We start from the raw sequence: 17,793 nt of genomic DNA on the forward strand, positions 1-17,793 counted from the left end.
GCAAACTCCACACGGACTGTGACCCAGGGCCGGGATTCGAACCCGGGTCCTCAGCGCCGTAGTCCCTGTGCTAATCACTGCGCCACATGCCGCCTGGGATGGATTGTTTAGTAGTCACAGAGGAGTCCGGAAAGGAGAGTTACAATGAAAGGTTTATTGCCAAAGTAAAGTATATACAAGTAACAGTCCCAGCCCATACTACCCTGCAGCTTGGCTCCTACCTGGGCCTGCTTTTAATGCCCTGAGTTAACTATGGGCAGAGGCCCATTAGTGGGGGAGCACATACTCCACAAGGCTCACAATTGGGTCATCCCCATGGGTCCCATAACATATTGTTCGTCTGTCTTGGGTTACTGGAACTATTAATCGGTGGCTCGGTTAATGATAGTTGTAGTTAGTTTGGGCTGTGGTTGTAGAATAATTCACTAGAATCCCTACAGTGCTGAAGGATGCCATTTGACTCATCAAGTCTGCATTGATCCTTCAAAAGACCACCCTAGGTCCAATCCCCCACCCTATCCCTGTAACCCCACCCAACCTTTGACACTAAGCAGCAATTTAGCATGGCTAATCCACCTAATCTGCACATGTTTAAACTGGGAGGAAACCGGAGCACCCGGAGGAAACCCACGCAGACACGGGGAGAAAATACAAACTCCACACAGACCACCATTCAAGGTCGGAATTGAAACCGGGTCCCTGGTGCTGTGAGGTAGCAGTGCTAACCACTGTGTAGTTGGGGTTTTAATTAGTAGAATTATGAAGTAGTCTGAACTCTAGTTTACTGCCAATTAATCTAGGCTCTGGTTAATGGGAGGTAAGTTAGCCAGGTCTTTAGTCAGCAGAATAATGAATTAGTCTGGGCCCCGGATTTCAATGACTGATTTCTTTTAATAAACATATTTTATTGAGGTATTTTTGGCATTACAACAACAGCAAAATAAACAATGTCCATGAAACTATAAACATAGTGCAAAAGACGTCTCCCTCCCAATGACTGATTTCTTTTCAAGTGCTTATTGGTTACCTGTCCTTTGTCTTGTCTTTGCTAAAACCAGCCTCCCATTGTCTCCACACCACCAGTGAATTGAGTCTGGGGCATTCGACTGGATCCAGTTTTTGATTTATGGGGTCTTGTTTAATTTGGGGGTATGTGATCTTTTGGTGGTTTGCCTAGTTTAGTTGTGGTTTAGAAGAGATCAGATTTGGGGTGGACTGTAAACCCCAACTCAAATGATAAATGTGTGTATTCAAGAATGTGTTATTGGCTCCTGTAGATGTAGGTAATATTGAACAGCCCAAGTCAAAACATGACACCTTCCCTGACTGGACACTGATAAAGTGTTGTACACTGCCCTTCCCCAAACTCCAAAGTCTCTCCAGCTGGGTGAGATGGCACTTTCCTGGTTCCATTATTTAACCATCGAGACCACCTCCTGCAATGGCTTCTTTTGCCACTCCTCCGACGTTTGTAGCCCCAAGAGTCTATCCTTGCCCCCCCCTCCCATTTTTCAGCCACATGCTGCCCAAAGACAGCATCATCCGAACACACAGCATCCATGTGTATGGTGAAGGCATCCACCTCACCACCTCGTCACTGCCTGTATTGTCAAACTGCTTGTTCAATCCAGGATGAACAGCGATTTCCTCATCGGGAGGCAAACCTCTCCCACAAACTCTACCAATTCCAATTCCCTGCACTCCTTTCTCCCCACACTCCAGGGCCATGCTTTCGTAGGTCATCTACACTCCCCCCCCCCCCAATCAAACACCCCAGGACAGGGACAGCATGGGTTAGATACAGAGTAAAGCTCCCTCTACACTTTCCCCATCAAACAATCCCTGGCCAGATGCAGGACAGGGTTTGATAGAGAGTGAAGTTTCCTCTACACCTTCCCCTTCAAACGCTCTCAGGGCAGATACAGCATGGGGTTAGATACAGAGTAAAATTACCTCTACGCTGTTCCCATCAACCACCCCAGGGCAGGTGCAGCACAGGGTTAGATCCAGAGTAAAGCTCCCTCTACATTGTCCACATCAAACACTCCCAGGGCAGGTACAGCATGGGGTTAAATACAGAATAAAACTCCCTCTACACTGTCCGCATCAAACACTCCCAGGGCAAGTACAGCAGGTGTTAGATGCAGAGTAAAGCTCCCTCTACACTGTCCACATCAATCACTCCCAGGCCAGGTACAGCATGGGGTTCGATACAAAGGCGTCTGTGAATTAAAATTCTTGCCGTTAGTTAATGGCTGCACTAACACACAATATATAATTATTTGATTTTCAGAAGAAAGAAATGATATTGTGCAGCTGTCGGCAGTGAGTGGAGAGAAGATCTTCGATAAATACATCATGCCCAGCAATCCCATGACGGAAGCAGCAGCAGCCATTACTGGAATCCAGGTGATGGATGGAATCCTGTACCTGAGGGGAGAAGCTCAGCCCACCTGCAGCCTCCAGGAGGCCATGACAGCTTTCTTGCAGTTCCTGCAGTCGCTGGACAGGCCTCTGTTAGCAGGCCACAATATCTGGATCCGTGACTGTCAAATTCTCTACAAGGCATGGGGCGACCTCTTCGTGAAAGATCAGTTTGTCAGATGTGTAAGTGGATTCCTCGATACACTATGGCTATCCAGGGATATTGTTCCGAGGTCAATGGTCAGGAACTTTAAGCTGAAACATTTAATCACAGGCTGTGTTGGGGAATTATTTCTTGATGGAACTCTGAACTATGTAAGAGCCTTGCAGGAACTGTACTGGGTTCTAAGTCCCACTTCTGGGCATATCCAGAAGAGTTGGTTTTCTTTTTCTCAGCTGGAGTGCAGAGTAACCTTGCAGCCGCTGTTTGATCAGCATATTATATCCCGCCTCGTTGCTGATAACCTTGCTTTTAAGGAAGTCAGCCTGACTATCCTGCAGTTGGCTCACCATAATAATTCACAGTCCGGCCTCCGAGATCTGCTCAGTACTTATGGCAACCTGGGACTCACAAACCCCCAGATGGCCATTGAGAGCATTCGGTCCTACTTGGAGATTCTGAGCTCTAAAAAGATGCTGCGTAGGTGGCATAGGCACATGAGTCATACCCTAAAGGTGGAGAATGAATTAAATAATGGTTAACCAGCAGCTGTGGCAAGTGTAAGTCCTGTGCGAGGTCATAGAGCCATTTGATTGTCCAATTGAGGAATGTAGGAATTAATGAATGAAAATGAAATGAATGATTGAAAATTGCTTATTGTCACAAGTAGGCTTCAAATGAAGTTACTGTGAAAAGCCCCTAGTCACCACATTCCAGTGCCTGTTCGGGGAGGCTGGTACGGGAATTGAATCCGCGCTGCTGGCCTTGATCTGCTTTATAAGCCAGCTATTTACCCAACTGTGCTAAACCAGCCCCTTAAGCTCTTTTAAGCTCCTGTCTATAGATTGTCTGCTGAGCTATGTTCTGTAGTGTAGGTCACAACCTTGGGGCCTACCTTTTTGCTACCAGAGTACTGGATTAAGTCCATTAGGCTTTGGGTCAAAATCCTGGAACTCCCACCCACAGTAGTGAGGGTGTACCTGTACCACATGAACTGTGTTGTAAGTTTAAGGACAGCCGTCTTCATTTGTGTATGTTTCTGTGAGAGGCTTTTATTGATTTGATCTTGGGATGTCTGGCCTATAGCATGGTCACGTGTCCATGGAAAGCCTGAGGTGTCAATCAGACAGGTTACATTTCAAACCCCGAACATCCCCTCCTTTCATATTGAACTAAAAATACAAACATCCCCTTTTTCCTATACTGAACAAAAGATACACCTGCATGCATGATCCTGTTACCCCTTGTCGCTCTATGCCGATGACTTCTTGCTGTATGTTTCGGATCCGTTGGAGAGTATGGGAAGGATTATGGGCCTGTTGGGGAGGTTTGGAGGGTTCTCGGGATACAAGCTGAATGTCGGGAAAAGCGACGTATTCCTGGTGAATGAGCTGGCACAGTGGGCTAATTTAGGGGGGATGCCATTTACGGTAGCGAGGGATAGGTTTAGGTACTTGGGGATTCAGGTAGCGAGAGAATGGACGGGGCTCCATAATTCGAACTTAACAAAGCTGGTGGAGGAGGCCAGGGAGGATCTTAAGAGGTGGGATACACTGCACTTAACGTTGGCGAGGAGGGTCCAAGTGGTGAAAATGAATATTCTGCCGAGGTTCTTGGGCGGGATTCTCCGATAATTGGCCCGATCGCCGGAAACCGGCGGCAAAAACGGCATAGATCACTCCGGTGTCGGGCCCCCCGAAATGAGCAAATTCTCCGACCCGGAATGGGCTAGCAGCGGCGTGACGCCATTCACGACGGCGTCATCCGTCACGGACGTGGCGAGTCATTGACGCCGCATGGCGTCACAGCACAAAAGACGCCCCCCCCCCCCCGCAGAGCCGTCAAGATGGCCACCCGCCGCGCAGCGCCGAGGTTCCAGGAGCGGGACATCGAGGCGCTCCTGGACGCAGAGGAGGGAGGCCCTGAACCCCGAACACGGCCGCAGGGTCGCTCCACGCCTCAGCCGGCACCTGTGGAGGGAGGTGGCAGAGGCCGTCAGCACCGTGGCTGTAATACCAAGGACAGGCGCCCAGTGCGTCAAGAATGTCAATGACTTTGTCAGGGCAGCCAGGGTGAGTACCTCTCTCTCTCTCTCTCTCCCCCACCCCCCCTCCCCCATGTGCGGCACAGCCCTAGGTGCAACTGACATGGCTGCACTTACCCATGCAGGCTGCAGTGGCAGGATGTGTTGCACACCTCTGCCAACATACACACAACCGCTGGCCTGCATCTATATCTCTGCCTAACACTGTTGCCCTTTATCCCTGTCCCCCACAGGAGAAGCGCACTCACAACAACAGGGAGTGTGAGAGGACTGGAGGGGGTCCAGCTGACGAGAGACCACTAACTGTTCAAGAGGAGAGGGCCCTGGAACTCGCAGGCGGACCCGAGGACCGGGAGGTTGCGATGCAGAGGTCGGGGGCGCACCACCAAGTGAGACCCCCCATGGCCTGTCCCCCTTTCCCCCATCCCCCATAGCCCCCTTCCCCCATATCCCCCGATCACCGCCTGCGTGTCTAACCATGCATGCTGTATTGTGTATTGCAGGACCAAACGTCGAGGCACTCGTCCCCGTGGATGCCGACCACCCCCTGGACGATCCAGGGCGGCCACGAGACAGGGAGAGACCAGGCCCCTCCGCATACCACGCCCCCAGGACGTCCCAGGGCAGCCACGAGACAGGGACAGACCCGGAGCACCAGGAAGACGACGCCCCCGGCTCGTGCGAGTGCGGCTACACAAGCGGGCAACACACAGCGACAAGGGGGCAGCCACAGGCCCCCGTCGCAGCCGAGCCAGGACACCCCTACCCAGGACACCCCTACCCAGGACACCCCTACCCAGGACACCCCTAGCCAGGACACCCCTAGCCAGGACACCCCTAGCCAGGACACCCTTACCCAGGACACCCTTACCCAGGACACCCTTACCCAGGACACCCTTACCCAGGACACCCTTACCCAGGACACCCTTACCCAGGACACCCTTACCCAGGGCACCCCTACCCAGGACACCCCTACCCAGGACACCCCTACCCAGGACACCCCTACCCAGGACACACCTACCCAGGACACCCCTACCCAGGACACCGAGACACAGGACACCGACACACAGGACACCGATACACAGGACACTGACACACAGGACACCGACACACAGGGGATGGGTGGACAGGAACCACCACCCCAGGGGACCATGGACTTTGGGTCGGACGAGGAGCACGACACTACGCCACTGCTATCTCCTACACCCTCCACCACCGCAGAGACACTCACCTCGGTTGGGCACTGTAGCGATGAGGCTTCTGGTACACTCACTGGTGCGCACAATACAGCCATCCCGGTACAGCAGGTGGAGGTAGGAGCAGCCGGGAGACGGAGGGCATCCCGGCGCGAGCAACCATCTGCCGCCCAGACGGATCCCGGGTTCCTGGAGTTACCACACCTACCCATAGACGTCACGGACCCAGGGACGATCGAAGGGGGTGACGGCCAGCTTGCGGCGGCTGCAGACGCAGGTGGAGGAGTCCACCCGCGTGCAGGAGCAGGGAGTGGTGCCGGTCATGCGTGCCACCCAGGCCGAAACCGCAAGGGTGGCATCCGCGGTGGAGGCAATGGGGGTGACAGTGTCAGACATGGGGAACAGTATGCAAGGCCTGGGGCTTTCCGTGCAGGCGGCGTCTGTGGCCCAGGACATGGCTGCCCTCTCACAGGAAGCCATGAGCCAGCAGCAGATGGCAGAGGCGCTCAACACCGTGGCCCAGTCTCAGCAGGCCATGGCCCAGTCCCTGCAGGCAGTGGCCCAGTCCCAGCAGGCCATTGCTGAGGGCATCGGTGCCATTGCCCAGGTGCTGTCCAGCATCGCCCAGACACAGACAGGGATGGCCAACTCCCTGAGCTCCATGGCTGCAAACTTGCAGAACCTTGGTAATTCCAGGATGGGCCTCCAGGACTGGCAACGCCAGGTGTCGGGGGGGGGGCATCAGATGGTAGGTCCGTTCGCATCCCCAACCCTAGTAGAGGCCCGGGGGCCATCGGGCACCCCAAGGGAGGAGGAGGTGATGGGGCTCATCCCGGGTCCCCCTGTAGGGGAGGTCCCGGAACACCACGACATCTCGGGACCCCCCGCCCGTCCGTCCGTCCCCTGTCCCAGGTGCATCTGGTGGACAACGGGCAGGACAGGCTGGCAGCTCGCCATCCCAGTCGCCAGAGCCGCAGCCTGGCCCATCTAGGCCAGGACGCCCCAGGAAACGGCCACCAAAGGGATCCCGAGTCAGAGGGCAGGAATCACAGGAGTCCACCTCCAGTTCTGCTGTACCGTCTGAGGAACCACCTAGACGTAGTCAACGGGCCCACAAGGCCAAACAATTAGACACTGAATAAGTTGGCACGGGTGCAGGGCACAGATTAGTTATAGGGGCTAGGGCACGTGTATGAACTGTTTGTTGTTAAAATCACTTTCACACCTGCAGAAACTGCCTTTGTGCTCTGTCCGAAGCGTGTGGGGGTGTGGTGTGAGGTGTGCACCAGTGTGTGTGTGAGTGGTGGTATTACGTCGGCCTCAGGTGAGTGTGCCCCCCCACCGGCTCGCCCTGGCCATCCCCCCGGGCAGAAGACGGGACCGTGCGCTGCAGTGTCATGGCCGCATGCAGGGATGGTCCGGGTGGAGGGTGGTACTGTGGCCATGAGTCAGACATTGTCCAACGATGTAGAGCCCGGAGCTCATTGCAGGGTGGGTTGTCATCATCCTCCATGGCCTGCAATAGACACGCGTCCACCGGCGACCGTGTGAGCCCGGCCCGTTGTGCTGCAGGTGGATGTGCAATGGAGGGGTGGTGCGCATGCGGGTGGGGTGAGGGTGGTTTGCATGCAGGTGGGGTGAGGGTGGTTGGTGGTGAGGGTGGTCGGCTGGTGCCGTGGTGTTCAGTCTGTGCCCATGCTCGACGATTCCCACGCCTCCCTAGTCAGTGAATCGGGCAGCTATCGGCCTGTCCCGTGGGCAGCCTCCCGTCCATGTCCAGCTCGTCTGTCCTGACCATTGCCCATCCTCCTTATGTGGGGAGTACTGCACCTCGTCCTGCTGCTCCTCCACTTCCCCCTCCTCTGCCTGCAGCACATTGTCCCTCTGCTGGGCTATGTTGTGCAGGACGCAGCAGACCACAGCGATGCGGCCAACCCTATCTGGCGGGTTCTGGAGGGCCCCTCCAGAGCGGTCCAGGCACCTGAAACGCATCTTTAGCAGCCCAAAGCACCTCTCTATCACACCCCTGGTCGCTGTATGGGCATCGTTGCAGCCGATCTCCGCGTCCGTCTGTGGCCTCCGTATAGGCGTCATCAGCCACGACCGCAATGGGTAACCTCTGTCGCCCAGCAACCAGCCCCTCAGCCGGGAGGGGGTCCCACGAACATGCCGGGGATGAAAGACTGCGCCAATACGAATGAGTCATGTACACTGCCCGGGTACCGGGCGCAGATGTGCAGGATCATCATGCAGTGGTCGCAGACCACCTGAATGTTAATGGAACAGGTCCCCTTCCTATTGGTGAACACGGCCCTGTTATCCGCAGGTGGCCGCACGGCGACGTGCATCCCATCGATCGCGCCCTGGACCATGAGAATCCCGGCCGCTGCAGCGAAGCCCCCTGCCCGGGCATCCTGGCTGGCCTGGTCCACAGGGAACTGGATGTAGCGGTCCGCAATGGCATATAGGGCAACTGTCACTGCCCGGGTGCACCGATGCCTGCGAGATGCTGGACATGTCCCCACTCGGCACCTGGAATGACCCCGTGGCATAAAAGTTCAAGGCCACCGTAACCTTGATGGACACGGAGAGAGGGTGTCCTCCCCCAGTGCCATGTGGTTCCAGATGTGCCATCAGGTGGCAGATATGGGCAATGGTTTCCTGGCTCATCCGGAGTCTCCTCCTGCATGCCCGGACCGTGAGGTCCCGGTACGACGAGCGGGGCCGGTACACGTGGGGCCTCATCGGGCGTCTCCGTCGCCGTGGCACCACCACCTCTTCCTCCTCCTCCTCCTCGTCCTGCCCCTCTTCGGCACGCTCCTCTGCGGTAGCCTCCGCCGCCTCCCTGGCACGCTCCAGCTCAGCTCCCCCAGGGCCACATGTAGAAGTGCAGCACCCGCCACGGCGGCCAACATCGCTGGGTGATCACCGAACATAACGGCCTGTGGGGGGGAGGGAACGACGACATGTCATCATTGCCCGTACCCACCCCCCTCCCCCCGCAGCCAGGTGCCATGGGCTGCATGGTCGCGACTGTTGGAAGCTGACACCTGGCCAGGCGGACAACTCCCCCCCCCCCCCCCCCCCCCCCCGCCCCAACACTCGCACCCCCCCTCCCTTCCCCGACATTCACCCCCCCTCCCTTCTCCCTTCCCCGGCACTCGCCTCCCCCCTCCCTCCCTCCCTTCCACGGCACTCCCCTCCCCGGCACTCGCCCTCCCCTCCAGACAGTCCACTCAATGAAATTAATCCCAGGTACCTCTCCCATAAACTGGCTGATTGTCATCTGCCTGCCCAGGCACGCTCACATACAATCGTCTCTCTCTCTGTATAAAGTCATGAAATCAATTGCACTATGACTTCCAAATTTGTGTATCTGCATAGGTATATCTCAAAGTATAAAAATGCAAGCAAACATGCTTTTCAAATTGCTAAAATAAAGCGTTTTCATTAAATTTTATCAAAGTTGTTTAACGTTTGTTCTGCTGATCATTTGAGTCTTTAACTGACTATCACGTTGTTTTGTTACTCGGGTGGTGCATGATACATGTCAGGTTTTCTGTTCACTCTTACTCAGCGACCACTTTGTGATTAGATATTCTGCCATTCTTTATTGATTTTATACCGAAATTAGTCAAGAGTGTTCTATCATTCATTATTTTGTAAACAGGTATCAATGACGTGTTCAGGACATGAACAATGGAAAATGTCAAAGTCTATAACTCCAGGTTCACAGAATATGAGGAGATGGATGTTGGGACATCCCAAAGCCTGTCCACCACCTACAAGGCACAAGTCAGCAGTGTAATGGAGTACTCCCCACTTGCCTGGATGAGTGCAGCTTCAACAACACTCAAGAAGCTCGTCACCATCCAGGACAAAGCAGCCTGCTTTATTGGCACCCCTTTCACAAACATTCACTCCCTCCACCACCGACGCACAGTGGCAGCCGTGTGTACCATTTACAAAATGTACTGCGGGAACTCAACAGGGCTCCTTAGAAGCATCCAAATCCAATAACTTTACCATCTAGAAGGATAAGGGCAACAGATACATGGCAACACCACCACCTGTAACTCCAAGCCACTCACCATTTTGGAAATATATCGCCGTTCCTTCACAGTTGCTGGGTCAAAATCCTGGAACTCCCTCCCTAACAGCACTGTGGGTGTACCTGTACCACATGGACTGCAATGTTTCAAGAAAGTGGCTCACTACCACCTTCTCAAGGGCAATTAGAGATGGGCAATAAATAATGGTCTTACCAGCCCAACCCATATCCCAAGAATAAATGAAAAAAAGACACTGGGATTCCACTTTCAAAAGGTTCTGAAGTGCATTCAACACTGAGACAGCAGCTCTCCCCCTCCCTCACTTTCAGATACCATATCCTAGGAGGATATGGTCCTCACCTGAGGAAGGAGCAGCGCTCCAAAAGCTAGTGACATTGAAACAAACCTGTTGGACTTTAACCTGGTGTTGTAAGACTTTGTACTGTGCTCACCCCAGTCCAACGCCGGCATCTCCACATCATATCCTAGGAGGGCATTGACAACAATGGACTCCCACTGAATTGGTCCATGATTGCTTGGTGATGCACTGTGTGGTTTGCCATTGCCTTCGTTAGTATGGTTGACCAGGAATTTCTCCCATTCTGGGGACTTCCGGTTGAGTAATGTAGGGGGAAGGCTCACCAGGTGGCTCCCACTGGTATTCTGTCCTTTTTCTCTCCTTTCTTAGTACCCGGATTGTTTACTCTTGCAAACCCACATAGCTATTGTAATAAAGGTCTTGTTTGACTGAAATGCTCAAACAAGTCACGGAAAAGAAGGCTGAGAGCAGAAGCTCATTGACGGAGTCTGAGGCCTCTCGGAGTTCATCAGCAGGTAAAATGGCGGAGTCAGTTTCTGATGCTCCGTCCATTCCACTAATGGTTGACGTGCTTTCTCGTGCCTTGGCAAAAGAGTTTGAAAAGCACCGATGAATTGTGTCGGAATACCTCAGGAAATCAATTAAAGAGGCGTTGGCCCCCGTTCGAGCCACTCTGGAAAACTAATCAGACCGTGGATGCCCAGGGAGCCATGATCAAAGATATGGAAGTGGCCCTATCGAGCCACAACGATCGGATTGCCTCACTAGAATCAGAGCTGCCTTTGCTGATCGAAGCTATTAACTCGTTGAGGGCCAAGATGTAAATAGCTATACTCGTAAATAGGTGCAGGAGGCAAAATATTCGTTTTGTGGGGCTGCCAGAGGGGATGGAAGGCGAAACACCACAGAGTACTTCTCAAGCATGTTCAGTGAATATGGTAGGTGAGGGCGGATTTACATCCCAACCTGAATTGGACGAGCCCATTCTACACTCTGACCGAGGCCTCGTGCTGAAGATCCACTGTGTGTAGTGATAGTGGGGTTTCAGAACTTCAGGAAAAGGAGAGGGTTTTGAGATGCGCAAAGGAAAACCGTGACTTTAAGTGGGAAGGTCACTCCCATCAGGTTCTATTAGGACATGGGTGCGGAGCTGGCGAAGAAGAGGGCTGAGTTCAATGGGGTCGAGGCAACCCTGTAAAAAGGTGAAGTTGGGTTTGGTTTGCTCTTCCCAGCTCAACTTCGAGTAACTTTTGGAGAGAAAAGATTATTGTCTGTGGCACCCTGGTAAGCACCCCAGTGCTGTGGTTAACATTTACACCCCAAACTGGGACAATATGAATTGTATTAATACCCTGCTGGCCTCCCTCTTCAATTTAGACTTGCAGCAGCTTATTTTAGGTGGGGGTCTTAGACCCTAGATTGGATCATTCCAAGCCTAGATCTCTTGCTCCATAGGGCTGGCAAGGGCATTGTCATCTTTCATGATGCAAGTGTTTGGGGGGGTAGATCCTTGGTGCTTTTTGCACCCGACGATAAAGATTTTTCGTTTTTTGCATGTTCATCAGGTGTATTCGCGGATTGATTTTTTTTTGTAGTAGATAGGTCGCTCCTCCCTTTAGTGGTGGTGGCTGAGTACTCAGCGATTGTTATTTTGGACCATGCCCCGCACTTTATTGATTTGGTACTGGAGTCTGGCCCCACCCAATGTCCACCATGGATGTTAGACACAACATTATTAGTGGATAAGATATTTTGTGAGTGCCTAGAGGACGACATAAAATTTCACAAAACTTCAGTTAATCTCACCTTCCACTCTCTGGGAAGCCCTCAAGGTGATCCTCAGGGGGGAAATTATCTCCGACAAAGCGCATTAGATGAAGACAGTGAGTGTGGAGCAACAGAGGCTGGTGGACTCCATTCTTAAGGTGAATCACTTATACTCGCTCGACCCTACCTCGGAATTGCTGGCAAGTAGGAAAAAACTGCAAACGTAGTTTGAACTGTTGTTGACCAGCAGGGCGGTATGCCTGTTGCAACACTCAAGGGGCCCATTTATGAATAAGGGGAGAAGGCCAGCTATCTTTTGTCTCCCCAGCTGAAATGGCAGGTGGCCTCCTGGGAGATCACTACAGGGGCGAGATTCTCCGAACCCCCCGCCGGGTCGGAGAATCGCCGGGGGCTGGTGTGAATCCCGCCCCCGCTGGTTGCCGAATTCTCCGGCACCGGAGATTCGGCAGGGGCGGGAATCGCACCGCGCTGGTTGGCCCCCCCCCCCCCCCCCCCCCCGCGATTCTCCGGCCCGGATGGGCCGAAGTCCCGCTGCTAGAATGCCTGTCCCGCCGGTGTGGATTAAAGCACCTCTCTTACTGGCGGGTCAAGGCGGCGCGGACGGGGTCCTGGGGGGGCGCGGGGCGATCTGGCCCTGGGGGGTGCCCCCACAGTGGCCTGGCCCGCGATTGGAACCCACCGATCCGCGGGCGGGCCAGTGCCGTGGGGGCACTCTTCCTTCTGCTTTCGCCACGGTCTCTACCATTGCGGAGGCGGAAGAGACCCCCTCCACTGCGCATGCGCGGGGATGTCGTGAGCGGCCGCTAACGCTCCCGCGCATGCGCCGCCCGGCAATGTCATTTCCGCACCAGCTGGTTGGGCACCAAAGGCCTTTCCCACCAGCTGGCAGGGCAGAAATCAGTCCGGCGCGGGCCTAGCCCCTCAAGGTTAGGGCTCGGCCGGTCAAGATGCAGAGGATTCCGCATGTTTGGGGCGGCGCGATGCCGGACTGATTGGCGCCGGTCGGCGGACATCGCGCCGTTAACGGAGAATTTCGCCCAAACTGTTTACGCCCTCCTCAGGTTATGCAGCTTTGAATATTTTTATCATGATCTTTATAGATCAGAGCCTCCTGTGGATGGATCAGTCATGACTGACCTTTTGGGCCGCCTAGCCACCCCAACTGTTGAGGTGGAGAGGAGTGGTGAGTTGGAATCCCTGTTACACCATGATGAAATTTTAAAATGTATTGGATTGATGCAATCTGGTAAAACCCCTGGTCCAGGTGGCTTTCTGATTGAATTTTATAAGAAGTTCTCAGAGCAGTTTGTGTCTTTCATTCTGAATATGTTCAATGATTCCTTATCCCGGGGATCAGTACCCCCTACCCTCACACAGGCCTCTCTCTCTTTGACCCGACAGTGTGTGGTTCATACCGTCCTATTTCACTTTTAAATGCAGACATCAAGCTACTTGCCAAGGTGTTTCGGCAGGAGCATTGCCTCCCAAATTAATCTCAGAGGATCAGACAGGCTTTGTGAAGGATCGACAGTTGTTGGCCAATATACGTCGCCTGTTAAATGTTGTCCTTTTCCTCTCCTCAGTGTTCGAACCTGAGGTGATTTTTCTCTGGATGCCAAAAAACATTTGATAGACTAGGGGCTGGTTTAGCACAGTGGGCTAAACAGCTTGTAATACAGAACAAGGCCAGCAGCGCGGGTCCAATTCCCGTACTGGCCTCCCCGAACAGGCGCCGGAATGGGGCGACTAGGGTCTTTTCACAGTAACTTCATTGAAGCCGACTTGTGACAATAAGCGATTATTATTATTATATAAGGCCCCCACTGCAAGTGTTAGTATGAATGCCCTGAACGCTGGTTATTTTCTGTGGAACAGGGGCATGAGACAGTGCTGTCCATTGCCCTCGCTCTAGTTTGCTCGCTATAGCGCTGAGGTCCTCTATTAAGTGGAGGGGGATAAATCGAGGAAGGGTGGAGCATTGGATGTCCCTTTACATGGTAGATCTACTTCTTTATATTACGGACCCAGTACCCTCCATGGGTGACAAAATTAAGTTGCTTAGCAATTTTGGTTCCTTCTCTGGGTACAAGTTGACTTAGACAAGAGTAACAGTCAACCCCATAGGGAGCAGAGCCCAATTGCGGACATTAACTTTTCACCTTTCCAAGACTAGCTTTCGTTATCTAGGGTCCAGGTGGCTAACAACTGGGCCTGACTTCATAAATTAAACTACACTAATCTTGTTAGCTGGTTTAGCTCAATGGGCTAGACAACTAGTTTGTGATGCAGAACAAGGCCAGCAGCCCGGGTTCAATTCCCGTACCAGCTTACCCGAACAGGCGCCGGTATGTGGCGACTCGGGAATTTTCACAGTAACTTCATACTTGTGACAATAAAAAGGTGCTTATTATTATTATTAGCAGTATTAAAACAGTCTTACAGAGGCAGGATCAGGGCTGGGATCTAAATATACGAGGATATGTGTCCTATCGAAAGGACAAGCAGATGAGCAAAGGGGGCGGGATTGCATTGTTAGTAAGGAATGAAGTAAAATCGATAGCAAGGAGCGATATAGAATAAAAGGCATGGAATTTCTGTGGGTAGAGTTGAGGAATCGCAAACGTAAAAAGACCCTGTTGGGAGTTGTGTACAGGCCCCTGAGCAGTAGTCAGGATGTGAGGCAGAAAATACATCATGAGATAGAAAGACATATAAAAAAAGACATATAAAACACAATAATCATGGAGGACTTCAATATGCAGGTGGACTGGGAAAATCAGGTAAGTAGTGGATCCCAAGAAAAATAATTTGTGGAATATCTAAGATTTTTTTTGGAGCAGCTTGTGACAGAGACTACGAGGGAACAGGCAATTCTGGATTTGGTGATGTGTAATGAAGCAGACTTGATTAGGGAACATAAGGTGAAGAAACCCTGGGGGCGATTCTCCGATATGGAGGACAAGTGTTTGCGCCATCGTGAACGCCGTCGTGTTTTACGACGGCGCGAACAGGGCCCGGGCACGACCTAGGGGGCCAGCACGGCGCTGGAGCGATTCACGCCGCTCCAGCGTCCTTACGCGGTGCCAAATGGGCGCCGAGCCAACCTGCGCATGCACAGTTAGGGCTGCGCCATCCTGCGCACGCGCGGGGAACGTCTTACGCACGCCGGTCCCTCACCAACATGGAGCCGGTGTTCTGGGGCCGTGCGCGGAAGGAGGTAGGCCCGGGGGGGAGAGGCTGGCCCGCCAACCGGTGGGCCCCGACCGTGGGCCAGACCCTATCGGAGGCCACCCCGGTGAAGGAGCCCCCCTCCCTCACCCACAGCGCCCCCCCCCCCCCCCAGCGTTTCCGTCAGCAGCGACCAGGGATGGACGGCGCCGTCGGGAACCTGTCATGTCGTGGCGGCCGCTCGGCCCATTCGGGCTGGATAATCGCCGCTCGCCGGTTCTCCGAGTGGCCCGGTACAAATCGCGCGCCGCTGGTTTCCGGGGGGTGGGAGAATCGCGTGCGGGGGTCGGGGCGGCGTGGCGCGATTCGCACGGCACCCCGGTGATTCTCCCACCCGGCGTGGGGTGGGAGAATAGCGCCCCCTTAGAGAGCAGTGACCACAATATTGTTATGGGCGAGGCGTTTTCAGAACCCCAAAATGTATCATGGAGTTCAACCAACCTCACCCTTTAATGGATTTGTTGCTTTTCCGAGCACACGGCTTTTCCCTAGGTGTGGGATTACAATTTTTTTTTAAATAATTTTTATTAAAAGTTTTCATAAAATATCAATAACAAAATGAGAAAGAAAAAAGAACCCAACAGGGTTAAGTACAAAACACAATCTAAAAAAGCAACCCCCCAAACCCCTCCCCCCCCGTACCTAAATAATAAATTAACATTAACACCCCGACTTAAGACAACAGGTGTATACACCCCCTCAGACCCTCCAGTGTAAATAACAGAAACAAAAATAAAGTAACCCCCCCCCCCGAACTGCTGCTGCCATTAACCAATGTCTAACGTTCTGCCAGAAAGTCTAAGAACGGTTGCCACCGCCTAAAGAACCCTTGTACCGATCCTCTCAAGGCGAATTTCACCCTCTGCAATTTAATGAACCCTGCCATATCGCTGATCCAGGATTCCACGCTTGGGGGCCTCGCATCTTTCCACTGAAGGAGAATCCTTCGCCGGGCTACCAGGGACGCAAAGGCCAGAATTCCGGCCTCTTTCGCCTCCTGAACTCCCGGCTCCTCGGCCACCCCAAATATTGCGAGCCCCCAGCCCGGTCTGACCCTGGATCCTACCACCCTCGACACCGTCCTCGCTACGCCCTTCCAAAATTCCTCCAGCGCTGGGCATGCCCAGAACATGTGGGTGTGATTTGCTGGGCTCCCTGAGCACCTAACACACCTGTCCTCACCCCCAAAGAACCTGCTCATCCTTGTCCCGGTCATGTGTGCCCCGTGCAGCACCTTAAACTGTATGAGGCTGAGCCTCGCGCATGAAGAGGAAGAGTTCACCCTCCCTAGGGCATCTGCCCACTTCCCCTCTTCAATCTCCTCTCCCAACTCCTCCTCCCACTTACCTTTCAACTCCACCACCGAGGCCTCCTCCTCCTGCATCACCTGGTATGTTTCCGAGATCTTCCCCACTCCCACCGACCCCCCCCGAGAGCACCCTGTCCTGTACTGTGTGTGGCAGTAGCCGCGGGAATTCCACCACCTGCCGTCTGGCAAACGCCCTTGTAAGTACCTGAAGGTGTTCCCCGGGGGGAGCCCGTATTCTCCTCCAGCTCACCCAAGCTCGCGAACTTCCCGTCCACAAACAGGTCCCCCAACTTTCGTATCCCTGCCCTGTGCCACCCCGAAAACCCTCCACCTGTTCTTCCTGGGGCGAACAGGTGGTTCCACCGTAATGGGGTCCACGCCGAGGCCCTAACTTCCCCCCTATGCCGCCTCCACTGCCCCCAAATTTTGAGGGCCGCCACCACCACCGGGCTCGTGGTATACCTCCTTGGAGGGAGTGGCAGCAGCGCGCTGCCAGTGCCCCCAGACCCGTACCCACACAGGATGCCGTCTCCAGCCTCTTCCATGCAGCCCCCTCCCCCTCCATCACCCACTTGCGCACCATTGTCGCATTGGCGGCCCAGTAGTACCCACAGAGGTTGGGCAGTGCCAGCCCCCCCCTATCTCTACTCCGCTCCAGGAACACCCTTCTCACCCTCGGAGTCCCTCGCGCCCACACAAACCCTATTATACTCCTGTTAATCCGCCTGAAAAAAGCCTTCGGGATAAACATGGGGAGGCACTGGAACAGGAACAAAAACCTTGGGAGCACCATCATTTTGATTGACTGCACCCTACCCGCCAGGGACAGCGGCAACGCGTCCCACCTCTTGAACTCCTCCACCATTTGCTCCACCAGCCTTGTAAAGTTAAGCCTATGCAGGGCCCCCCAGCTCCTGGCCACCTGGACCCCCAAATATCTGAAGCTCCTCTCCGCCCTTTTTAGTGGGAGCTCGCCAATTCCCCTCTCCTGGTCCCCTGGGTGAAGTACGAACAGCTTGCTCTTCCCCATATTGAGCTTGTACCCCGAAAAGTCCCCGAATTCCCTAAGGATCCTCATTGCCTCTGGCATTCCTCCCACCGGGTCCGCCACATACAGCAGCAGGTCGTCCGCATAAAGCGACACCCTATGCTCCTCCCCACCCCACACCAACCGCCTCCAGTTCCTCGACTCTCTCAGTGCCATAGCCAGGGGTTCAATCGCCAGTGCGAAGAGCAGGGGGGACCCCTGTCTCGTCCCTCGGTGCAACCGAAA

The 17,793-nt window shown here is 53.9% G+C and overlaps 2 protein-coding genes across 2 annotated transcripts in view; both read left to right on the top strand.

Moving 5' to 3' along the window:
- LOC140410653 (protein PML-like) overlaps window positions 1-3,132 on the top strand; it is a 39,353-nt gene extending 36,221 nt beyond the window's left edge. The window contains exon 10 of the mRNA XM_072499032.1: window positions 2,294-3,132. Within this exon, the coding sequence (XP_072355133.1) occupies window positions 2,294-3,126 (833 nt within the window). The 3' untranslated portion in view covers window positions 3,127-3,132. The remainder of the gene's footprint in view (window positions 1-2,293) is intronic.
- LOC140410660 (uncharacterized) lies at window positions 3,133-8,899 on the top strand. The gene is made up of 2 exons (XM_072499044.1): window positions 3,133-5,017; window positions 5,132-8,899. The coding sequence occupies exons 1-2, from the start codon at window positions 4,748-4,750 to the stop codon at window positions 6,407-6,409; spliced, it is 1,548 nt and encodes a 515-aa protein (XP_072355145.1). The 5' UTR covers window positions 3,133-4,747; the 3' UTR covers window positions 6,410-8,899.
- Window positions 8,900-17,793: the final 8,894 nt, after the last annotated feature.

The sequence above is a fragment of the Scyliorhinus torazame genome, chromosome 1 (genome assembly GCF_047496885.1).
Source record: "Scyliorhinus torazame isolate Kashiwa2021f chromosome 1, sScyTor2.1, whole genome shotgun sequence".
Classification (NCBI taxonomy): Eukaryota; Metazoa; Chordata; class Chondrichthyes; order Carcharhiniformes; family Scyliorhinidae; genus Scyliorhinus; species Scyliorhinus torazame.